General features: G+C 44.2%; 1 protein-coding gene across 2 annotated transcripts in view; it reads right to left on the bottom strand.

The window, feature by feature from the left end:
* Nucleotides 1-1,831: 1,831 nt before the first annotated feature.
* SNX7 (sorting nexin 7) overlaps nucleotides 1,832-25,603 on the bottom strand; it is a 161,537-nt gene continuing 137,765 nt past the window's right edge. For both annotated transcript variants that reach the window (XM_073571403.1, XM_073571404.1), the window contains exon 9: nucleotides 1,832-2,258. In XM_073571403.1, coding sequence (XP_073427504.1) covers nucleotides 2,181-2,258 — 78 coding nt within the window. In that variant the 3' untranslated portion in view covers nucleotides 1,832-2,180. The remainder of the gene's footprint in view (nucleotides 2,259-25,603) is intronic.

Below are 25,603 nucleotides of genomic sequence, written 5' to 3'. Positions count from 1 at the left end.
TCCTTGTAACCCCTCTACTACACATCTTATTAAAGGATACATGAAAACTTATTAATTTGTAATCACTATTACCCAAGTGACCCTCAACCCTTACATTTGATATGCGGTCTGGCCTGTTGGTTAATATTAGGTCTAGTAGTGCCTCCCTCTTGTTGGGTCCTGAACCAGTTGTGAAAGGTAATTGTCTCTCATCGTTGTCAGAAACCTCTTATCTTTGCTGGAACTGCAGGTTTCGGTTCCCCAATGTATTTCAGGGTAGTTGAAGTCCCCCATAATAATGACTTCTCCTTGAGTCGCTGCTTCATCTATTTGCTTTATGAGGATATTCTCTGTAGCTTCCATTATTTTTGGAGATTTATAACAAACCCCTATCAGTAATTTATTATTTTTCCCCCCTCCCGTTATCTCTACCCACAGGGACTCTACATTTTCATTAGATTCATATATATTATCACGAAGGATGGGTTTTAAGGATGATTTTACATATAAACACACGCCTCCCCCTCGCTTATTTGTACGGTCATTTCTGAACAGACTATAGCCCTTTAAATTAACCGCCCAGTCGTGGCTCTCATCCAGCCATGTCTCAGATATCCCCACCATGTCATAATTATGTTCCAACAACATTAACTCCAATTCCTCCATTTTGTTGGCGAGACTTCTGGCATTAGTATACATGCACTTTATGTATCTCTCTGTACCTCTATTCTTTCTTAAATTATTAACTGTTCTAACCCCACCCCCCATGCCACCCCCACCCCCAATGTCATTATTTGTGCCCAGGTCTCTATCTGCACTGTCTTCCCCTCCTATAAAAGGAAAACCGTCCCCCCCGTCCCTAGTTTAAACACTCCTCCAACCTTCTAGCCATTTTCTCCCCCAGTAAGTAAGATGTGTGCTGGAAGCCGGCGGCTGCCACTGTGCGCGCTATATGAGAAATGAATATTAATTAGCAGCGGCACAGGCTTTAGCCACAGCCGCTGGCTCCTGCCTCTGGGACCTGCTGCTCCGCCGCTCCCCCTCCCTCTTTGTGGGACAATTGACTTGTGCATAAGCCGAGGGGGGCGTTTTCAGCGCAAAAAAATTGCTGAAAAACTCGGCTTATACAGTATATATGATACCAGTGTAAGACTCCAGAACAAACCACGTATTATTGAATGTGTTACAGCAGAACTTATGCTGAGATTTATAGTTCTAGCAGTACTACAGCTCGGCTACTCCCCAGAACTGTCACTCAAGGAGTAGATCCCGCCCTGTCCGGGACCAGGAGATAAGGAAAGTAAGGAGACTGTATAGCTCTGAACAGCTCAAGAGACAACTTGAGAAAACCCTTTAATGACTTTGGCACATCATCTTTAATTTGATGAATCAGGGCATATACCGTAAGTTTTTACCAAGTACAAGATATTCTACTCAGAGGTTCCCTTTGATAATTTTTCTTTTCTCTGCATCTTGGAAAATCCCAAATAATCGCGAGGTTCTAAGCTAAAAACAAGCATTAGGTAATTAACTGCCCTATAAAAGGACTTTCTCTGTATAACTTGATACCTCTTTATAGGGCTTGTATCTAGAACTTTTATAACAATTTATTGAAAAGATCTAAGCTTATAAAAAAAAAAAAAATTGATATAAATTTTCAGAAATCAGCATTTGTCAGTGGCTTGGAATAAGTCACGCCGACATTGCTTCTTCTTTCTCCCTGTACTATAATTTATATTAAATTATCAGTCTCCATCACAAATGTATTTTTTAATCCTGTTTGTAACCATCATGTCGCCCTTTGTAAACCGCAGTACAGGTCAATACAAAAAACCCATGCATTCACAAGACATATTGTATTAAACATTTTAATTAAACGTTTTTCTTTTTTTTTTACATTATAATTAAAACAATTACTAAAATACAAAACAAGTTGAAGAATACACATAATAATAGGTGATGTACACTGCCCCTTCCAAAAGGCTTTCATGCATATAAAAGTCTCGGCAGCCGAACATTTGATCCATGATTAAACAGGGTTTATTCTGGTGCCTGGAAGACTAGGACAGAATAGGCTTTGGCAGCGCTTCATTGGCGTCTTTGATGCTTTCTTTGTGTGCCGTCTCCACTTGGTCCTTATAGGAGTAAGGTCACTTTGGACACTTCTGTAGGATAGAACTTATGCTGCTTGATCAGGGTGTTCAGGACCCATCCTCTTGTGCATCAAACTGATCATCGTATGACTGAGATGAAAGGAAGGTTTCCCATGTGGCTAGGCACTGCAGGGAAATAGACAGATGTACACATGAAAATTCGATTTCTTCACAAAAAGAATTTAAAATGATCTGCCAAAAATATTAAAGCCAAACAAATAAATAAATAAAAAAAATAATATATTTGCAACGGAGTAAAAAGCCTAAATGGGACTTAAACAGCAAAATGCTGAACAATCATTGTTAGAAGTCATGAAGAGTTATGTCCCTAGTTTCCTGGGGAATACATCAAAGATAAAAAAACAAAAAGGCACATCTTAATTCCTCCGAGCTTGTAAAGACAGCAACGTTTCGACAGGTTTGGTCTTTATTAAGCTCAGGTTGACAGGTTGCTGTTTTCTCATGGATGGAGGAGTAAAGCCTTTTTCATTTTTGGTAATTCCCTGGGGAATGCTGTAACTACTCTACATGGATGAACATTTTGTACAAAGTCGACTCCTTAGTATTTTATGGACTTTGCTCCTCTTTTCACTCTAGTTCTGCAGATAAGCTGGTGTTTTTTCCCACCATTCATAAATGGGTTGTCCACTACTAGGACAACCCCTTTTCAATCTGAATGTTTACCCGTTAAAATAATTAAAAAAAAACCTTACCATATATTTCTATCTCATGTGGGCGCTGGCACTTGCAGTGAGCCCTGTGGCTGGCCGCTTACTTCCCTTGATTACTTACATATTCGAAGGTGGGGCCAGTAACGCCAGCGCCGATTGGGCGCAGGGCTCACATGATATAACATCCTCACGTGAGCCCTGGGAATGCAAGTGCAAACACGGCTGGAACGGCGCCGGTACTGGAGGCGAGTATAGGTATTTTTTTCTAACAGGGGCAAAAATTCAGATTGAAAAGGGGTTATCCTAGTAGTGGACAACCCCTTTAAATAAAGTTTGTCATACTTTAACACAAATTATACTAAACATAAGGTCATATAGGGGAACCAGGACCTACATTAAAAAAACCTTTTATTGAATTGAAGGGATTGGCCACAATTTGGACATCCCTTTCTCAATCCCAATATTTCCCCCATATAAAATAACACATACTCCCCTCCGGTGTCGTTCCAGTGGCATCGGCACTGGCTCTCCCAGGGCTTGTGTGACATTTTATGTCTTTTATCAGAGCTGGCTTCACTCTCCTAAACTTTGAACGTACTACATATAACCTAAGGAGGTGAGAGCCTTAGGTTTCTCTTCAGGCAAAATAATATGCAGGACTGCGGCAAGCTGCTGCTCGCTCACTTCCTCCAGATGTATAGGATACGTCCGAAGGCAGGAAGAGCGAAGCTAGCCCTGATTATGTCAAGTGATCCCTGAGGGCAATATCACGTAATCCCTGGGAAAGCCAGTGCAGATAACGCTGGAGTGGTGCAGCCACCAGAGTCGAGTATAAGTGTTATTTTACAAGAGGGAAAATAGGGATTCAGAAGGGATTGACCGAGTACTGACCAACAAAATGTATATATTTATTTAATATGAAAATTGTGGTGATTAGTGCACTCGTGGCGTGAGTTCACCGTGCACCGTCCACCACTCCTCCGTATTGGCATGCCTTGCCTCGTTCCTGCATGTTATTCTACCTGCACAGAAACCTAAGCTGTGTGGCACAAACTGACAGTACAATAGTTGAGTACGTACAGTTGTGGCCAAAAGTATTGACACCCCTGCAATTCTGTCAGATAATACTCAGTTTCTTCCTGAAAATGATTGCAAACACAAATTCTTTGGTATTATTATCTTCATTTAATTTGTCTTAAATGAAAAAACACATAAGAGAATGAAGCAAAAAGCAAAACATTGATCATTTCACACAAAACTCCAAAAATGGGCCAGACAAAAGTATTTGCACCCTCAGCCTAATACTTGGTTGCACAACCTTTAGCCAAAATAACTGCGACCAACCGCTTCCTGTAACCATCAATGAGTTTCTTACAATGCTCTGCTGGAATTTTAGACCATTCTTCTTTGGCAAACTGCTCCAGGTCCCTGATATTTGAAGGGTGCCTTCTCCAAACTGCCATTTTTAGATCTCTCTACAGGTGTTCTATGGGATTCAGGTCTGGACTCATTGCTGGCCACCTTAGAAGTCTTTAGTGCTTGCTCTCAAACCATTTTCTAGTGCTTTTTGAAATGTGTTTTGGGTCATTGTCCTGCTGGAAGACCCATGACCTATGAGGGAGACCCAGCTTTCTCACACTGGGCCCTACATTATGCTGTAAAATTTGTTGGTAGTCTTCAGACATCATAATGCCATGCACACGGTCAAGCAGTCCAGTGCCAGAGGCAGCAAAGCAACCCCAAAACATCAGGTAACCTCCACCATGTTTGACTGTAGGGACTGTGTTCTTTTCTTTGAATGCCTCTTTTTTTCTCCTGTAAACTCTATGTTGATGTCTTTGCCCAAAAAGCTCTACTTTTGTCTCATCTGACCCACATTCTTCCAAAATGTTTTAGGCTTTTTCAGGTAAGTTTTGGCAAACTCCAGCCTGGCTTTTTTATGTCTCGGGGTAAGAAGTGGGGTCTTCCTGGGTCTCCTACCATACAGTCCCTTTTCATTCAGACGCCGACGGATAGTACGGGTTGACACTGTTGTACCCTCGGGCTGCAGGGCAGCTTGAACTTGTTTGGATGTTAGTCGAGGTTCTTTATCCAACATCCGCACAATCTTGCGTTGAAATCTCTTGTCAATTTTTCTTTTCCGTCCACATCTAGGGAGGTTAGCCACAGTGCCATGGGCTTTAAACTTCTTGATGACACTGCGCACGGTAGACACAGGAACATTCAGGTCTTTGGAGATGGACTTGTAGCCTTGAGATTGCTCATGCTTCCTCACAATTTGGTTTCTCAAGTCCTCAGACAGTTCTTTGGTCTTTCTTTTCTCCATGCTCAATGTGGTACACACAAGGACACAGGACAGAGGTTGAGTCAACTTTAATCCATGTCAACTGGCTGCAAGTGTGATTTAGTTATTGCCAACACCTGTTAGGTGCCACAGGTAAGTTACAGGTGCTGTTAATTACACAAATTAGAGAAGCATCACATGATTTTTTGAACAGTGCCAATACTTTTGTCCACCCTCTTTTTTATGTTTGGTGTGTAATTATATCCAATTTGGCTTTAGTACAATTCTTTTTGTGTTTTTTCATTTAAGACAAATTAAATGATAATAATACCAAAGAATTTGTGTTTGCAATCATTTTCAGGAAGAAACTGAGTATTATCTGACAGAATTGCAGGGGTGTCAATACTTTTGGCCACAACTGTATATACAGCGACCTTACGGTTACAGTCTCTACTCTTCCAGGTGTAGGCAGAGGCCGCAGCAGAGAGAAGGGGACGTTTCGTGTGTGCGACCCATCGACTCCTGCGTTGTCAGTGTGTGTGTCTACACACACACGTTTAAGGTCAGACAGCGCTCCCTCTAGGCAAGCGAGCGCTGCCAATCAACAAACAGTGAGATAACAAGGCCTGCTAGTTCTGGGGCAAAGGCTGCACCATGCACCCAAATTTACACAATGAATAGGCGACTTTATCTGGGGCAACTATTATTTTATTAAATATATGCCTTCTATGGGGGATGTGGTCCACTATTTAACCGTGTGCTTGGATTAAGTTATGATTTGGGAGACTGGTCATGATGTTCTCCCATTTTCCCAGAACACGGTCAATGATAAGCTTGTCTACTGCACACACAGATTATGAAAAGGAGAAAAAGAAAAAATAAGAGTAAAGCCTACAACAGGCATTAATTTTACAGCAATAAAAAAAAAAATGCACCTAACGCAGGAAACTAATCACAGACCTTAAAGCCACCGAGACAGAAACCCATAACCGGCATAGGATAGGATACACAATGTGCGCATCTTCGGGCAAACATTTAGACATACACCAGGCAGCCGGTTATTATGTTGTAATTTACTATTTGTATTAAATGTTTGTTTTTCATGGAAACCATTGTAGCATCTAGAGGCAGCTCAGGATCCAGCCCTCCTTATGTCACAAATACATGGGGTGGGAAAGCACGGTTGGCCATATATGTAATTGAACCATTTTATCTTCTCGGTTTGGAGAGACCATTAAGCCTGCTGACAACTTAATACCGGACATCTCAGATACAGATGCTTGTTATCATTTTGGAGAGAAAAAAAAAATGTTAAAAATTGCTCCATTTACTTCTCTCAGAATACGCAATTATAGAAAATGGCATTTATCGGAATCTTCCGCCATTTTTAGGAGACAGAAAGCCTTAAAAAGGTTGATAGCAGTGGTGCAGCGTGAAACTTGTCGCCTCCAGTGATATATCGCCAAATGAGCTCCCAATTACCAGACAACTTTAATAGTATGGGTCCTCTTATATGAATCTAAAAGGACCTTTTGGGCCTCCTTATGCTCCCCTGCAGTAATAACTGGGTCAGGTGACGTCTGAATTCTTTTTGCAGTCATCAGAAGATATGCAGGAAGTGACAATTCTATCACCTGCTAATTATCTTTTAGTCTATACCGTATGCTATCTAAGAGCACGCACAATCCGCCAGGGTAACAATCTGATAGCACGAATGTTCCAAGTAATATTAGACTTGATTTTTAAAGGTGTTTCATGGTATTATTTAAATTATTATATAATGAATGTAACTCTCAAACTTTATTTTTTCACAATGACTTTTTTTGTGATTTTTTTTTTAAGCAAACATGCTCAACAATTTTTAGAACTGCCTTACAAATGTAGAGAGAGCAGCACATGTGCCGACACCACTCAGTCCCTGAGATGATGCACGACAGGGGCCAGTTTTCGAGATAGATGGACCTTGCATTGATCATTTATTTAAGGCATATCATGTGGGAGGGAATTTGTCATTTACATGCCTTCTTTTGGCATTAATACAATTAAGGGGGGGCCCATTCTTCTCCAATGCTTGGCTTGTAAATAGTGATGAGTGAACGTGCATGGATAAGGTGTTATCTAAGTATGCTCGTGTCCTCACAGTATCTTCAGTGCGCTTGAAAAACACGTTCAAGTCCCCCGCAGCTGCATGTCTTGCGGCTGTTTGACAGCTGTGACACATTCAGGGATTACGTGCATGTGTTGTGGCTGTTGAACATCCATGAGATATGCAGGCGCGGGAACTCGAACATATTTTTCGAGCATGCCGAAGACACGCTGTTAGCACACGAGCATTCTCAGAAAACACCTTATCAGAGCACATTAGCTCATCATCACTATGGGTAAACAAAAAAATAAATAAAAAATCCTAGTCTAAATTAGATACAATTTTATTAAGGTTTAAGCAGAGAGAAAAATTAGGTCCGTATTATTAATCCAGCTCACTGAAAACAAGTAGAGATCTGGACAATGGCAGTCAACTTTTTAATAAAAAATCAATCGCATTGTGTAATATGTTATACACTCCTATGGCTGCAGTAGCTGGCTGAAGCTGCATCACAGCTTATTTTTAATTATTTACCGTAACTTAAAGGGGTTTTCCAATGAACAAAGTTAATTTTAATTAACATTTTAATCAATAGATCTTGGAATAATAATAACTTCCACAATTGGATGCGTTTTAAAAAAATGTTCCCGTGCTGAGATAACCATATAAATATGCCTCTGATGTGTACTGTGTAATGGCTGTGTCTGTCCGTACAGGAACATGGTCTGATCATACCACATCCCCTGGGAAGGGGAAGGATGGAAAAAAAAAGTATAAAGACATTATGACATGGGATTTGCAAATTATTCTTTCTTTCAGGTAAAATATTGCTAAAAAACAGGTAGCAAAGTGTTTTGCCTCACAAAAAGAATCAGCTGCAATCCCCTGCTGTAATGTCTGTATACTCTCTTTTGCTTCCTCCCGTGCCCAGGAGCTGTGGTATGATCAGACCATGTCCCTGCACGGTCAGACACAGCCATTACACAGTACACAGCAGGGGCACATTTATAAGATTTTCCCCGCAAAGGAATGTTTTTTTTTTTTCTTTTAACACATTCAGTTGTGGAAGTTATTATTATTCCAAGATCTGGTGATTAAAACGTATCTTGTTCGTGGGGAAAATCCCTTTAAAAAAAAATCCCCAAAAGTGATAATGCTTAAAATCAGCAGGTATTCACATTAAAAAAAAGAGAAAAATACTAAAAAGAATGTTATTGATGGCACACGGTAACCATTTATCATCATTAGAAAGTGAATGGCTTTTTATGAGGCATCAAAATCAAGCAGGATCATCGTTGATTGTAATAACCGTACCATTCAGACTGGCAGCTACGATCAGCATCTCACTTCTTTGAATAGGGCAGGAAGATTACTTTCCTTTAAATAGCACTAAATTATCTTGGATTTTGTCACCTTCTGCTAAATCGCACATTTCTATACTACAAAAGAGAGAACAGGCAGCAGCAGGAGGCCGGGGTCTGCTCAGGGAAGCATGGCGTCTTCGGATCTGATCTGGTTAACCATCCACACTAGAGATGAGTGAATTGCTTTGCGTGACCTTGACCCACAGTCTAGGACAGGGATCTCTAGCGATGGACAGGACCTGCGTGAATTTCCAAGACCTCCCAGGTTCCTTGGTGCGGCGTCTGATTAGCTGGCCTGGTGTCGCGAACAGGTGACGGCGCAATTGTGCCTCAAATGATGAGACAAGCCCCAGATCCCAGAAGGTCACGAAAATCCCGAAGCTCCAGACCACGGCCAGAGAGCACTGAACCGGGGATGAGTGAAGTGATCCATTCATCACACGATAGAGTGTGTTTAGAAAGACGGATGATTGCTGAAGCTTTTCTTCGGAGATCTAGGACTGAAGAGCAGTAAGCACCATGGTAAAGTAGAAAGAGTGACTAAGGCTTCTTTTACACTTACCGTGTTTTTGCGGCCCCAATGCATTTCTAAGGGACCGCAAAAATGGGCCGCAAATTCTACTGAGGGCCATGTGCCGATTGGCCGTGAGGGCCATATACGGCTGTGAAAAAATATCGAGTTTGCTCAACATTTTTCACGGCTTACGGACACGGCCCCCATAGAAAATTATGACTTTCGCAAAACCGGGAGTTACTCTGTTCCGTTATTGTGGCAGACCTTGAAAATTGCGGCGATACGGCCCACAAAAAACCCGGTAAGTGTAAAAGAAGCCTAACTTGGCATCAAGAGTGTTGCAATGGTCTAGGGCAAATTGGAGGGTCTGATCTGAATGGTTAAAGGAAATTTGTCAGCAGGCATGACTGTTAAAACAAAGTATAGGGCGCTCAGTACACCTACTTTTTTAACATCCATCTCTGCCCTTTATAAAGCCAAAATGGACAATTAAAGAAGAGGGGTGTGGTGGTGGTGGTGGAGATAAAGGGAAAACAAGAAGATGGGAAGGTGCCCTTCCTTATATGTTTGGCCGCGCCAAGGATGCATCGAGCGCCTGTGCTTGGATTGATCAGTCATTCTGTGCCGACAGACTCCGGGGTTAAAGGGTTGTACTCACGATTCTGTCTTTAGGACCACACTGCTGCCCCGGCTCCTGGCTTCCTGGGGAGTGGTGTCCCCATGGTGTACATTATTTTCTGTGACCTTGGCTGGTAAATGCCATTGGCTTTGTGCAATGTTTAATAATGAAAGCCCGAATTTTCAGAACGTTGGGAAATAAAAAAAAATACAAAAGCAGGTTTCCACCTGTATCTAATGGTCCTTCCCAAAGCACAAAACGGACAAAAGCCCTTATGAACTCGAAGGCCTAGTATGACTAAGAAAACTTTGTAAGATACATTTGTTTCATCTGGAATTATTTGATGGCCGCCTGCCCAGAGGAAAAAAAAAAATGTAACATTAGCAAAAATCAAAGATATGAAATTTTGCACCTTTTAGACAACCATATTACTAAGACAAATGGCATCAGGCTCGTCCAGAAGATTAAATGTGAATTTAATACCATGTACAACGTGCAGAGTCATTTTTCAGTTGCTACCCAGAGAATAAGGTGGAAAGTGAACTGAGAAGACCGAGCCATTGTATTAATTATCCGTCTGTCACTACGGGAAATGTATCAATGGACGGCCATTATAATAAAATGCAAGCCACACAAGTTTCTGGGTTTTAGAGATTATGGATGTGGCCAATCCAAGAGGCATTCTATCTTTATCAAAGCCTTAAAACTGATTCTTTACATAGAAGAGCTACAAGGGGTTGTTGACTACTGAACGCCTTTGCTATGTGGTTAATAAAATAAGCAAAAATAAGAAAAAAAAAAAAAAAGGCATACTTGCCTCCCGGACCAACGGCACTCCTTTGGCTCAGAGTGCTGTTTGTTCGCAATCTCGTGACATTGTCTATGTCACATGAACGCTGCAGACTATCAGCGGCCAATGATGGGCCGCAGCCTTCACAGCTCAGTCATATTCCATATGCTCCAGTATGAGGCATGCAAAGGCACCTCCATGGGTGATCTAGGATATCTGCAATAAGTATTTGCTTTGTTCTCTCACCTATTTAAATTAATGGGAGTATCTGGTTTTAGTAGAAAAAAAAAAAAAACACTGCTTAAAAGGAATGTGTCAATCCGGACAGGAATTGACCTATGCTTGGCTTAAAAGGGAAGTGCCATCAGGAATTGACCTATGGTTTAAAAATCAAATTTTTGTGATAAATGTATCTTTCTTAATTTGCCATTTTTTCCCATATAAAGAATAGAAATCTTGTGATTTTCACACTGGCCACTGGGGCTTTTTTTTAAGACTCCAACTTCCTGTCTCAAAAATTTCACATGCACATTAGTCGCAACGAACAGACTTGCACACGCTCATTAGATGCCAAATACAGCAGTAAAAAGTCAGGGGAAATTAGGTCAGCTATGACATTGCCCATTGTAATAACTCATCAGCTGTGTTTAGAGGAGTTACTGGGATCCAGTTTGATGAACATATAGGTGGGCTGCACTTACTCTAGCAGCGCAGCCCACCCACGTGTTCATCCAACATCTACTGGAGGATTTCTCCACCAGCCACGCGGCAGCAGCAGCTTTGTTTATTCATGCCTACATAGTAGTTGTGCCTGTCGCAACTCCACCAGGTAAGCGTACCCAGAACTCTCCCCCTCCATAGGGTATCACCCTAGTGTGAGCTCTGTTCCCCCCTTCTTGATTTACACACAGAGGTGTTAGGTGTCATAGTAATCCTGCCTCTGAAGATGAGGAGCCTGCTGACGGGACCGGAAGTAGGAGTCCCAAAAAGTCTCAGTGACCAGTGTAAAAATTACTCATTTTTTTAATAAACTAAATACAGAAGAAAGAAAAATCCAAACAAACCAAAACATAAAAAAATATATTTAAACACAAAAACCTGACTAAAACAATAATAATAAACTTCCTTTAAAGTTGAAAATTAATAACCATTTTGTATCTATTGAAGTCCCAGCGGCGCCAGTGACTGCAGTAATATAATGTATGTACACACTGACTGCACCAGCAGAATAGCGAGCGCAGCTCTGGGGTATAATACAGGATGTAACGGAGGATCAGCAATATAATGTATGTACACAGTAACTGCAGCAAGAAAGATCGGAAGACCGCAACGTAGAGGTAAATTTTTCGCTGTAGGGGTTGGCGGATTTAAAAAACAAAAAAACCCACACGTTTTGTTATACACAATGGTTATCTCCTTTGTGTGTATTGGAATAAAAAAATAACAGGAAAGAATCAAATTAGAAAATTTGTTTCCTCAAAAGATTGGTTGGACAAAATTGTTGCCAGCTTTCTCAAAAATGTGGGTAAACAACTTTGTTTCAAGCATGTGATGCTCGTTCATACTCGCCTGTGGCAAGTAACAGGTGTGGGCAATATGAAAATCACACCTGAAACCAGATAAAAGGTGGAGAAGTTGACTCAATCTTTTGCACTGTGCACCTGTGTGTGCCACACTAAGCACGGAGAACAGAAAGAGGAAAAGAGAACTGTCTGAGGACCTGGGAACTAAAAATTCCAACAATCTCGAGGTTACAAGCCCATCTCCAGAGATCTTGATGTTCCTTTGCACACATACAAAAATGCATATACGAAGACTACCCACAAACCAAAGAGATTCCTGCCATAGCGTATATACCGTGCTAAGACATGATAGTTCTCCCAAGTCCGTGAGCGAGTTGGATATACCTCAATGGGCGCGAGACCGTAAATACACAAGACTTTGTCCGGCAGTTGAATCTCCCAAGAATCAGGGCGTTTACATTTTTAATGCAGGTTTATATGATAAAGGTTCAGTAATTTTGCTAGTAGGGTAAGATCTCCACTGCTTCTGTCTTTCAGGCTCGCCCATGTGTGAACATGGTCTACCGGTAATTAACTATCCTATATATTGGCATGTATGATAAATTATCTGACAGCTTTTATAAAATGTATCATGGATTATCGCCATCCTGTTATATTTTTCAATCACAAGACACAATTGAATGCAGGAGATAATGTCACAGAGAGGAGGTTAACCTTGGGCTAAATACGCATTTTCCAATTCTGCCAATCAACCACAATTCAGATTAATTAATTTAAGATTGTATGTTATTCCTAATTAGCCTGGGCCATTCTATTTAGCATTCAATATTCTGGTGTAAGCGCAGAAATAATGCACAGACGGACAGGACCGAGGTAACAATGGGGATTTTAATTAAATATTCTGAGTGTATTACCGTATTTAAAATCAGACTTTACTTCTTAATTAGCATTTGGCCATTGGCTTTACTGGAGGATTCCCAGTGGCTTTAGTCTTTTTTTTTTTTAGATTTTTCGCTGTAGGATATTTCACCATAACCTCATTATTAGAGACAGATGTCTACAGCTCCAGCTGTGAGTAATGTTATAGAATGTGAGGCGCACATCTGCTTAGAGCTTTATGGTGCCCAAAAGGTACCTGTCATTTCATACAAAACCGGTAGAAAATTACGGTCTTGTTGCTCACATCGCCCACAAGTTAAAATTGCTTTGGTTGCGGATATCAATCAGTCTTGTGTGTCCAAAAACTGGACCAACTTTTACGGCCTGTAACTTGCCCTCTGCTCATTTTGAGTATGTCGATTCTTTTCATTAGCATCCTGCCAGCACTATAGGATCTGTAACTCACTTCCCAGAATGCATTGCTCCCGCTATTGAACAACAGTTTGCCTTCCCTAAACTGAAAGTTCATCTCCCTGTTTTGCCTATATGCAGTTTTTCAGAGAGGAAAGCAGGATTTGCGGTAAAGACCTGTCCGTATTCCCTGCAACCGGTCTCAGATGGATTACGCTTCAGAACAGGCTGTGAAAAGTAAATTCAATAGTCGAGATACATTGTTTTACTTTATGTCAAGTAATGATTTATAGTGATCTGCAGAATATCGATGCATCACAGTATCTAACAAATGAGATCAAATTGTCCAAGAGGTAAAATGACCATTTGAAGCCGGGTTCTGAAATACGCGGCCCCTGTGATTGTCTTCTGCAGCCTGCAGGACACTGGAGCTTCAGAGACATCATTGGGACAGCAGAGAGCAGGTCGAAGGAGAAGCACTCTGGTGCCTCTTAATGACATCACAATAGAGCGCCATGTGCCAGAGCGCCGGCATCTCTTTCCCGCCGTGCCGGATGGCTTGTGGTAGGTGAATGTGGAGGGGAGGATTTTTTTAAACCCCTTACTGACATCTGCCATACACATGACTTATTGGGAGGGGACTTCCTGCCATCTGCTGAACGGCACGATAATGGAACCGGCTCAAAAGCAGATTCGGCACCATAATCAGCAGAGATCAGTTGTATATTATAAATGACACCCTGCTGCAATGGCCATGATCGGTATTAGAACCTATCACAGCTGTTTAATCTTTTAGATACCACGGTCAACAGTGACTGTGATATTTAGATCGTTATTTGAAGGAAAGGGCTCCCCCCTCTTTAAAGGGAAGGTGCCATCCCAAAAAAATTTTTTCAGCAACTGAAAAAATGTAAAGAATGTTTACATTTTCTTTAAAAATATTATCATTTGTTTTTAATTTTGCAAAATATGAAAAATAATTTTAAAAAGTTTGGCATTTCCACTTGTTAACACTAGGGGGAGCAGCTACTGAAATCTGGCACAAAAACCTATGACATCCAGGAACACAGTGAGCAGCCATTTTGATGAGGCCTATAAAGTTACTGACTGTCTTTGCATGTAAAGTCTGGATCAGAACAGGCCATCAATCAGCAGAAATGTTTCCTGGATTTCTGTGGAGCAGACAAGCAGACGGTCCATCCATGTGTATAAAACACAGCGCTCTATGTACAATCCCTGGCACCGAACAGGGTGCCCCCCATAGACCAGCACACTGCTCTCCTGAAATACTCTGTGCTGCTGTCACCCTGCTCCTTCCACCATGTATCAGGCCTCTGTCGCCTCGCTTTCACACATCGCCAGGACAGGATCTGAGGAGATGAATGGGGTCTTCAGTCACCGAGGATGGCAGGCAGCAAGGATTCTGGGAGCAAGGTGACAGCAGCACAGAGTATTTCAGGAGAGCAGTGCGCTGGTCTATGGGGGGGCACAGAGGGAGATATATGGGGGAGGAGCAGGGTGACAGCAGCACAGAGTATTTCAGGAGAGCAGTGCGCTGGTCTATGGGGGGCACAGAGGGAGATATATGGGGGAGGAGCAGGGTGACAGCAGCACAGAGTATTTCAGGAGAGAACTGTGCTGGTCTTTGGGGGGCACAGAGGGAGATATATGGGGGAGCAGCAGGGTGACAGCAGCACAGAAATCCAGGAAACATTTCTGCTGATTGATGGCTTGTTCTGATCCAGACTTTGCAGGCAAAGACCCCATTCCCCTCCTCAGATCCTGTCCTGGCGATGTGTGAAAACGAGGCGACAGGCGCAGTCCGGGGTGACGCTGGGAAGCAGGATGGGGGAAATGTAGCCATACAGTAACGATAAAAATGAGGCCCCTCTCTTCAGCTGCCTCACCAGCCCTCCCATGACTGCACCTATTACCCCTGACCCGTGTGCAGGTGCTCAGCCAGAACCACCCTAGAATGGGTCCCCTTTTAGCAGATAATACTGCCATAGTGTTCTCACATAATACCGCCATATACTTCACACATAATGCCGCCATATAGTTCATACCGCCATGTAGATTACACATAAAACCAGCAGGGTGACAGCAGCACAGAGTATTTCAGGAGAGCAGTATCACACGGGATAGGATTAGATACACGGCTCAGCAGTCAGTATCACACAGGATAGGATTAGATGCACGGCTCAGCAGTCAGTATCACACAGGAGAAGATTAGATACACGGCTCAGCACACAGTATCACACAGGAGAGGATTAGATACACGGCTCAGCAGTCAGCATCACACAGGATAGGATTAGATACACGGCTCAGCAGTCAGTATCACACAGGATAGGATTAGATGCACGGCTCAGCAGACAGTATCACACAGGAGAGGATTAGATACACGGCTCAGCAGTCAGCATCACACAGGATAGGATTAGATACACAGCTCAGCAGTCAGCATCACACAGGAGAGGATTAGATACACGGCTCAGCAGGCAGCATCACACAGGAGAGGATTAGATACACAGCTCAGCAGTCAGTATCACACAGGATCGGATTAGATACACGGCTCAGCAGTCAGTATCACACAGGATAGGATTAGATACACGGCTCAGCAGGCAGTATCACACAGGACAGGATTAGATACACGGCTCAGCAGACAGTATCACACAGGAGAGGATTAGATACACGGCTCAGGAGTCAGTATCACACAGGAGAGGATTAGATACACGGCTCAGCAGTCAGAATCACACAGGAGAGGATTAGATACACGGCTCAGCAGACAGTATCACACAGGAGAGGATTAGATACACGGCTCAGGAGTCAGTATCACACAGGAGAGGATTAGATACACGGCTCAGCAGGCAGTATCATAGGAGACAGTATTACAGATATGCCCACACTGGTGAAACTTCCAGCCCCCCCATACACTAGACTATGGGCTGTATATGTCACTGTCCTCCTCAGACAGCCATAAAAGCTCTCATAAAAAGGAAGGTGTCAGATTACCGGAGATCACTGGGGCTGTGAGTGAGGAGACAGAGCAGGAGGACACAGTAGAGCAGGAAGCACAGGGCCAAGCCTGGAGTAAGCAGGACAGAGGAGCATAGAGGAAAGTCACCCGCACTCACCACTCTCCATCCTCTGGCTTCAGTAAGCGCTTCTCTCCTCTGCTGACCACCTTCTCCATATCTACAGCCTCCCCTCACAACACAGGACCTGTTATGCCACAAGTGGTCCTGTGATAGAGGGTAAGTGGAGCTCAGCAGATAGCACTGGGCTACATTAAAATGGCGCCCAGCCACACCGAGAGCAGTGAATGGTGCAGCCCACAGGGGCGTGCCCAGTTCACTGCTAATGAGGCTGCAATGTGGGGTCGGGAGCCGACCGCAGTCTCCTATGTCCAGGGACGGCCATATTTGCAGACTGTATGAGTCATCCACAGATCTCCAAATCAAGATGTCAGTGCCCAGTGGCTACATTAAAACATTATTACAAACAAACCATAAATCCTGGTTAGTACAACATTTGCTGAAACAACATGTTTTGTTACTTATTATTTTTTTGCAAATTATATAAAATTGCGGCACCTTCCCTTTAAGTTGATCGGCAGCGGGTAACTCGACACCAAGTAATGTCCTTCGGGGCAACCAGCTACGTTGGCCAGTAAAGCCCTGCAATAAGCAGGGTCTAACGGGCGAAATGTTAGTGTAAAACTGAAAGCTCTAATATCCTGCAGTACAGAAGTATTGTAGGATATTAGATTGGCGATCAGGCAGGTAAAAGTTAAAGTCCCAAATAAGAAAAAATGTAAAAAAAAAACAAAACAAAAAGAAAAAAAAACAATTTCTTTTTAGCCATTAAAAAACACCTATGCAAAATCAAAAGAAAGAAACAGTACGCCTTTGGTAATGTCAAGTTATTAAACTGTGCCACAGCACATACGATGAACACTAAAGAAAAAAAAAATTCACGAAAAATAAAGCATTCATTACACCGACACAAATAACCGGATTACTTACCGGTAATACTCTTTTGTAGAGTCCACGACAGCACCCACTGAGAGAGGGGATCCGCCCCCGGAACAGGAAACCTACAGAGAGATAAATGGGCCGGTCCCCCTCGCTCCCTCAGTTTGTGTTACCGAGAACAACGGAGGAACCGCCATACATGTTTTAGTCAATTTGTTTGGGCGATTCATCTTACCCCTACATTGTTTATGTTCGCTAAGCTTAACCACGTATTAAATTCTAATTACAATCTCCGCCACCAAGGAGACCCATGTGAAACAAAAATTTTACGGGAGGGAAGTGAGCGGGTGCTGTCGTGGACTCTACAAAAGAGTATTACCGGTAAGTAATCCGGTTTTTCCTCTTCGCCACGACAGCACCCACTGAGAGATTTCCAGAGATAATCACCTGGGAGGGCGCACCGTGTTAAGGACTGATCTACCGAAAGACAAATCCTCGGTAGAGGATAAATCTAGTCTATAGTGACTATAAAAGGTAGATGGAGAAGACCAGGTTGCAGCCTTACATATTTGTTCAATTGGGACGTTTGCCCTCTCGGCCCAGGAGGATGATATGGCTCTGGTAGAGTGCGCCTTAAACCCCAGCGGAGGTTCTTCTCCTTTAGCCAAATATGCCATTGTGATCGCATCTCTAATCCACCTGGATAGTGTGCCTGTTGTAACTCCAGACCCCTTTCTGTTGCCCTGGAAGGAGACAAAAAGAGACCTACTCTGCCTCCAGGGACTGGTCCTATCAAGGTAGGCTAGCACAGCTCTTCTCACATCTAAGGTGTGATATTTCACCTCGTCCTGGTTTGACGGGTTTTCGTAGAAGGAAGGTAGGCATATCTCCTGAGACCTATGAAATTTAGTTACCCGTTTGGGAAGGTAGGACGGATCTGTCTTCAAAATCAGTCTGTCTCGTGTTATTGACAAGAACGGAGGGTCTATTGATAGAGCATGAAGATCACCTACTCTTCTAGCTGATACTAAAGCCACTAGTGTAGCAGTTTTCAATGAAAGGCACTTCACTGATGCTGAATCTATGGGTTCAAACGGGGCCTGAGTAAAGGCATCCAAGACCAGAGTAAGGTCCCATGCAGGAAGCCGAGGAATATGCACCGGTTCTGATCGTTGACAGGCTGAAACAAAAGGGGTCACCCATCTATTTGCTGCCACGTTATAGTTAAATAGGGCTCCTAAGGCCGATATATGGAGTTTAAGAGTATTTACTGAGAGGCCCAATTCTCGGCCTCTTTGAAGAAACTCTAAGATGGCCGTAATGGGTGGTTCACCGGCTAGCTCTGCTGGGTGAAAGGTCAGGAATTTCCTCCACACCTTAGCGTATATTCTTGTTGTAGATTCTTTTCTACTTTGTAGCAGGGTATTAATCAGGTTTTTCGAAAAGCCTTTCTGCTTTAATAGTTCCCTTTCAAATTCCAGGCCGCTAGGTGTAGGGCTTTGACCTGTGGATGGTAGCAGGGTCCTTGCGAGAGAAGATCCTGGTGCAGCGGCAGGATCCACGGGTCGGTTATTGACATGGCTCTCAGCCATGAAAACCACGGCCTTTTGGGCCAAAACGGGGCTATCAAGATGACCCTCGCCCTCTCGTCTTATTTTCCTGACTACTGTTGGTAGCAGAACCATTGGAGGGAAGGCATAGGCTAGCTGGAATGTCCAGGGTGCTTGGAGGGCATCTAGAATGTCTGGGTTGTCTGACCTGTAGAGCGAAGCAAACCTTCTTACGCGTCTGTTGGCTCTGGTCGCGAACAGGTCTATCTCTGGTCTGCCCCATTCTGTCGCTATCATCTGGAAGACGTGCCTGCTGAGGACCCACTCGCCCTGATATTGGACCTGGCGACTGAGATAGTCTGCTTGAGAGTTGTCCACTCCTCTTATGTGGAGCGCCGACAAGGAGTGAAGATGTACCTCGGCTACTTCTAGGATCTTTTCCGCGATAGACATCAACGGTCCCGATCGCGTACCTCCTTGTCGGTTTATATAGGCCACTGCGGTGGTATTGTCTGTCTGGACCCTCACGTGGGTTCCTCTTAACTGCGGGAGAAATTGAGACATCGCATAGTAAATTGCTTTTAGCTCCTTTACATTAGAGGAGGTTTCTATTTCATGTTTACGCCACCGGCCTTGCATCATGTGCTCCTCCAGGTGGGCCCCCCAAACTAAGGGGCTAGCATCCGTGGTGAGCACCTTGGAGGGAGTTACCCACCATTGCACTCCCTTTGACAAATTGGTAGGATTCAACCACCACTTTAGGGAATTAACCACTTCCGGCGATAGGGACATCCTTCCTTCCAACCGTCCCTGCAGTCTCTCTGTTTCCTGCAGAATAGCCCACTGTAGCTTTCTGGAGTGGAACTGAGCCCATTGCACCACTGGGATGCACGATATCAGGGAACCCAGCAAGGACATACCCTGTCTCAATGATATTACGGGTCTTCCTATAGTATTTTGTATCTTATTGATTATGGCCACCGCTTTAGCGTCTGGTAGAAAGCATTTCTGACTTACGGAATCTACTTGCAGGCCTAGGAACCTCTGACAGGTCACTGGTTCTAGCCTGGACTTCTCCCAGTTGATTAGCCAGCCTAGTGTTTGTAAGGATGAGATAATCTTAGCCATTCTTGTTTCGCACTGAGAAACAGAATTCCCCACTACGAGCAGGTCGTCCAAGTAAGGGATCACTAGGGTGTCATTCAGTCTTACATACGACATCACCTCCAGCATCAATTTGGTAAATACTCGAGGAGCCATGGATAGCCCGAATGGCATTGCCACAAACTGGAAATGCTGAATCCGACCCTTGAACCAGACCGCTACCCGCAGGAACTTCTGGTGCTCTCGGAATATGGGGAGATGGTAATAGGCATCCTTTAGGTCCAAGACTGCCATATAACACCTGGGAAACAAAAGTTTTCTTGCAGAATTTATTGACTCCATCTTAAATGGCCTCAGCCTCAAGAAGGTATTAAGCTTCTTTAAATTTATTATAGTCCTGAAAGAGCCATCTGGTTTTGGGATTAAAAATAGAGGAGAATAAAAGCCCATTCCTCTTTCGTCCCTTGGGACCTCTATCAGGACCTGTTTAGTTAGTAGTACTGCAATCTCCATCTCTAGTGCTTCCTGCTGTATCTGGGATTTCATGGAAGTCAATAGGAAGAGGTTCGGTGGATGCCGAACGAATTCTAGTTTTAGGCCCGATGAGACGATATCAATGGCCCATGGGTTGGATGTTACCTTCCCCCATTGGTGGCTGAATTTCAGTAGTCTGCCACCTACCGGTGTACTGGTATTAGCGGAACCTGTCTCCTCTGAAGGGACGTTTTCCGAATAGATTGCCCCTTTGTTTGGGGTCCTTATTTCCCCAGCGATCCTGGGGTATAAAGTCTTTCTTTTTGCCAAACAGCGGTTTTCTGTAGGCCGTCCTATTAAAGGGAATATACGGGTTAGGAAAACCTTTCTTTCTCTCCCCCGCTTTTGTTAAGATCTCGTCCAGTTCTGTGCCAAATAGGTACTTACCCTGGCAGGGTATAGCACACAGTTTAGTTTTTGTTTGCGTGTCTCCTTTCCACCCCTTCAACCATAAGGCCCGCCGGCCTGCATTGGTTAGTCCTGCTGCTCTAGCGGATAAATGGAGAGAGTCCGCTGAGGAATCGGAGAGGAAGGCAGCTGCTCCTTTAATGAGGGGCATAGAGGACAGGAGTTTATTCCTGGCCACTCCATTTTTAATATTGTCCTCTAGGTCATTCAGCCACACCAACATTGACCTTGCCGTACACGTGGCTGCTATTGCGGGCTTAAAAGCTGCCGTACATGCTTCCCAGGATCGTTTAAGGAGTGTATCGGTCTTACGATCCAATGAGTCAGCCAAAGTTCCTGAATCCTCTACCGGCAGGGAGGATCTACGAGAGGTAGAGGCCACTGCCGCATCCACCTTGGGGGCTCTCGACCAAGCCGTCAATTCCTCGTCGTCAAAAGGGTATTTACGCTTTGACGTTAAGGGGAGGAAGGTTCTCTGCCCCTGTTTCTCCCACTCCCTTTTTACTAGCTCTTTTATAGCTGGGACCACTGGGAATGCTCGGACCTTTCTACGGGAAATGCCTGCAAACATTATGTCTTGCGGAGTCTTGGGGTCCCTACTCTCTGGTAGCCCCATGGTTTTCCGGACAGACTTAACCAAGTTACTGACGCTATCTGTAGGGAAGCACGTCTGCTCCTCATCCTCTGAGGAAGGGTATTCCTGGGATCTATCAGAGTCTAGATCCCCGGTTTCTGACGGTGAGTTTGACGCCGGCGAAGCTCCCCCTCTCGGTGAACCTATTTCTCTCACGGAGGAGTGACCTCCCAGACTACTGGAGCTGCCTAAGGCCCGTAGTTCTTCTCTAATTATCGCTCGGATATCCTTTCTTCCATGAGGATTCGTCCTGTAAGGCCTCCTCAATACACGACTGACATAATTTCTAAGGGTGGCCGTCTGGGAGGGGCTGAGAACATAAGGCACACTCTCTATTTTTCGCCTTCTCCGTTCTTTTGGCCTAAAAAAAGGGGGGTGTGGACGAGAAAAAACGAACATCAGTTATTTATTCTGACTAAAAACACTCACCCGTGAGTTTCGTCAGTAAACTACCGGCTGCGGGGTCCGCGACTCAGGCCTAGGCGAGGCGTGGGACGGTTTTTTCTCTTTACGTTTTTTCTCTAAGGGCTCGTCTTGTCTGGAAGGTCCGCTAGATTCCTTCCTGGAGCTGCCACTTCTTCTGGTGCTACTACTTCTCCTTGTAGTACCGCTTTGTCTGCTGCCATGTGGGGATTCCACTGGCTGATTTAACGGGAGCGAAGCTGGGTCATCTATGGATGACATGACTGCGCATTGGCGCTGTGCTCGTGGCTTCTTTTTATAGGTTTTCTTATTGATGCTCCACCATTTATTTTTTTCTTTCTGCCCCATCTACGCATGCGCGGGCGATTCCCCGCGATCGCCGCCTCCTGTGTTGACCCTGGAAGTTGTCATACCACTTCCGGGTCGCCTCTGCCTGGGAGCGCCGCTGGAAGTCTGATGCAGCGGCCGCCGGACAGTGACACCCACGCACCCGGCCGCACCCCTTGCCGCAGGTATGATCCCCAGTAGCGCTGCCTGGCACAACGCTCAGGCTCTTCTGCTTTCTCCTGGGGGGGCGCACGGCCACCATCCCGGATATGCCCTCATGGCATCTGTAATGCGCTCGCCCCTTCCTGGGGGGGGGCGCTCAAGCTCTTCTGCTTTCTCCCGGGGGGGCGCACGGCCACCATCCCGGAAATGCTCTTATGGCCATTGTAATGCGCTCGCCCCTTCCTGGGGGGGGGTATATGCCCCGTCCCCTCAGTGAGCCTTGGCACCTTTCTTACCTCCAGCCTCACCTGGATTACCAGCTCTGGGGGGGGGGGGGGGGGGGGAAATCGCCTCTCCTCCCGACGCTGCTTCCAGTCCTGGGGCCCCTGCTGCTCATATTATGCACGCAGGCGGCTACCAGACCAGGTATCCTCTTCTGCGGGTTCCTTTCCAGGAACAGGAAACCAAACTGAGGGAGCGAGGGGGACCGCCCCATTTATCTCTCTGTAGGTTTCCTGTTCCGGGGGCGGATCCCCTCTCTCAGTGGGTGCTGTCGTGGCGAAGAGGAAAAAAATCGAATAAAAGTTATCAAAAACGGTATCACTAAAAAATTAATCTCGCTCCGCAAGTGGTTCCGCTCGTTTACCCAGCTGAGATTGGGACTCCTGATTTAAAGGCTATGTAGACCTTGCAAGACTGTATCATTGCATTCTGCATAATTATAGAGCCTGCACATGATACACTCCAGTGCAGGCTGCTAGATCTTGTTTTGTCCTTATTACTTCAACCAACTCTGAACACTCTGCAGTCACTCGCTGATATCTAATAAAGAAAGTAAAAGATCAAATCTTCAACTTTGTACTCACTGAAAAAAAATAAAACAAATAGGAAGCAGAATGCTGGGAGTCTTGAGGTACCCACTGACTGATTCAAGCCAACCTCCCCGTCCCAAGAGGTGCGCACCTCTCTAGGGTAAAAGGTTTCCTTGAGCAATCGGTGGGTTTTCAGGACCTATATCGCCAATCATTTTCTTGGAATTAAAGAAGGGTATTAGACAGAGTAACCAAAGCCTTATTATACTTTTTTTTTAATGCTTAGATTAACTTCAAGATCAACTCATACCGTACCAACCACATATTTATTGTCTCCCAATGTCAAACAACCTCATCACTCACCACCTCTACCTATTGGTGTACCTCAAATTTGCTGCTGGGATCCCTACTCTACTCCACCTACAACGTTGGGCAAGGACAGCATTATTTTTCCACCACCTCATTCGAATCCTCCACCAGTAATACAATCACTGTTGATAGGTTCATGATTTCCCCAGTCTTCCAAGTCCGATGCCTTTTGGTAACCTTTGACTTTACCTTGACTGCCAAACTTTATGTTCAAGACCTTATATCCTATATCCTGCAGCCTCCAACACATATCAATAGAATCTGCTATTTTTTCTCAATTTTAAAATCAATAAATACTGTATACCCTTAAATATCTCCTGTCTAATCTACTGCAACATCCTTACTGATGATGACTTATAAAGGCGATCCCAAATCTATTCCAATCATAAATCTCTAACCTAATCTTCTACCTTCACCAACATGTAATCGTTGGTCCTCACATGACCTTTTTCTTGCCTCATTTCATATGTTCCTCACACAACTGTCTCCAAGATTTCTCTTGTGCTCTGGAGTTTTCTAAACCAACAAATCAGGTTCTCTTCCATCTTTGAAACCTTCAAGCGCAAGGAAACCTCCAACTGGAAATAGACCTGCTGTCACCACACGGCCATATCAGCAGCTTCTATCCTTCCCGTTCAGGGTCTTCACCTGTAGATTGTAAACACTCACAGCAAAGTCCTTTCTCAATCTATCCAGGGCTGGGAAATTTTGCAAAAAAATAAAATCTTGATTTAAACAAAAAAAAAAAAACACCACAATGAGCCCAAAAAATTAAAAACGATATTCACCTATAATCTTGATTATTTTTATTTGTGGGTGGCACTTCGTAGAAGCCCATCCAATTTACTATAATTTGTGCCAGAAATAGGCGTAATAAAAGTAAAAATGTACTCCAGCTGTAGATGGTGGAGGGAGGTGACAGGTAAGGGGTCAAGAACAATCTTTATTACAGCTTGAAGTATAGGGGGGGCAAATACTGAAGGCGCACATGTGAGGCGTTAAAACCTTACTGAACAGAAAACACACACACAAAATCTGGATGCAGGAAAAAAGCAAAATATTAATCCTCTTACACACTGAAAGAGAACAGGAGTTACTGATAACACAATTTAGAATGGAAGAACAGTGGAGGCATGAGGCCAGAGAAGATTTTATGGAGATGCATTAACAATTTACTTGAGAGTCATCGGAGCTGTGCCATAGCTTCTCCTCGCTGCTCTCACTACTCCCCTCATGCTCAGGTAGCAGCTGCGCGGCCTAATCACGGCGCTCAGCAGCTCTGTTCTTCGTCCCACAGTGTCCGCTCCACTGATGACAAACAGCGGTGGCGGGAGCAGAGAGGACGGGGCTAAAATTACATTTTTGATTTTGGCAAAAATCAGAAATTGAGCCAACCTCCAATGGCCAATTCATCACAAGCCCTCATTGTACCTGCCCGTCACTACCTTGGGGTTACCAGGTTTGGTTTTCCTGAAATGTCTTTTCAGACGTCCCGCCAGACATTTTTTGCGGGGTCTTGGACACCGTCATTTTTTTTGTGTGTGAATTAATAGTGATTGTTTTTCAAGCAGAATATCTCACAAAAATGGACTGTTTACTTTTTTTTTTTTTTTTTTTTTTTTTTAAAGGGAATCTGTCAGCGGTTTTTTGCTATGTAATCTGCCAGCAGCATGAAGTAGGAACAGAGACCCGGAGCCGCGACAGGAAGGAAAGAAGAGGACGGCATTGTATGAAGATGGGAGGCGCTGGACCGGACCGCGACACCCATCGGACTGGATCGCCCCCCCGGTGAGTATAATCTCTTTTTTTCTTATCTTTCAGGTTATATCGGGGGCTTATCTACAGCATTACAGAATGCTGTAGATAAGCCCCTGATGTCGGTGCTGGGAGCTCATATTCGAAAAAAGGCGTGACAGATTCCCTTTAATGGGTGCAGCTGTTACAATAAAATCACAGTTTTTTTGCAGATTTAGCAGAGCTTGTAATGTAGCAACCCTGTCCGCACCACTGATTGCCAGATACCGGTCACTATACCT

This window comes from Dendrobates tinctorius, unplaced genomic scaffold (assembly GCF_039654945.1).
Source record: "Dendrobates tinctorius isolate UK_male_01 unplaced genomic scaffold, ASM3965494v1 ptg000029l, whole genome shotgun sequence".
In the NCBI taxonomy this organism is placed as follows: Eukaryota; Metazoa; Chordata; class Amphibia; order Anura; family Dendrobatidae; genus Dendrobates; species Dendrobates tinctorius.
Note: the sequence above shows the minus strand (reverse complement) of the source record. Positions and strands in the feature narration are given on the sequence as shown.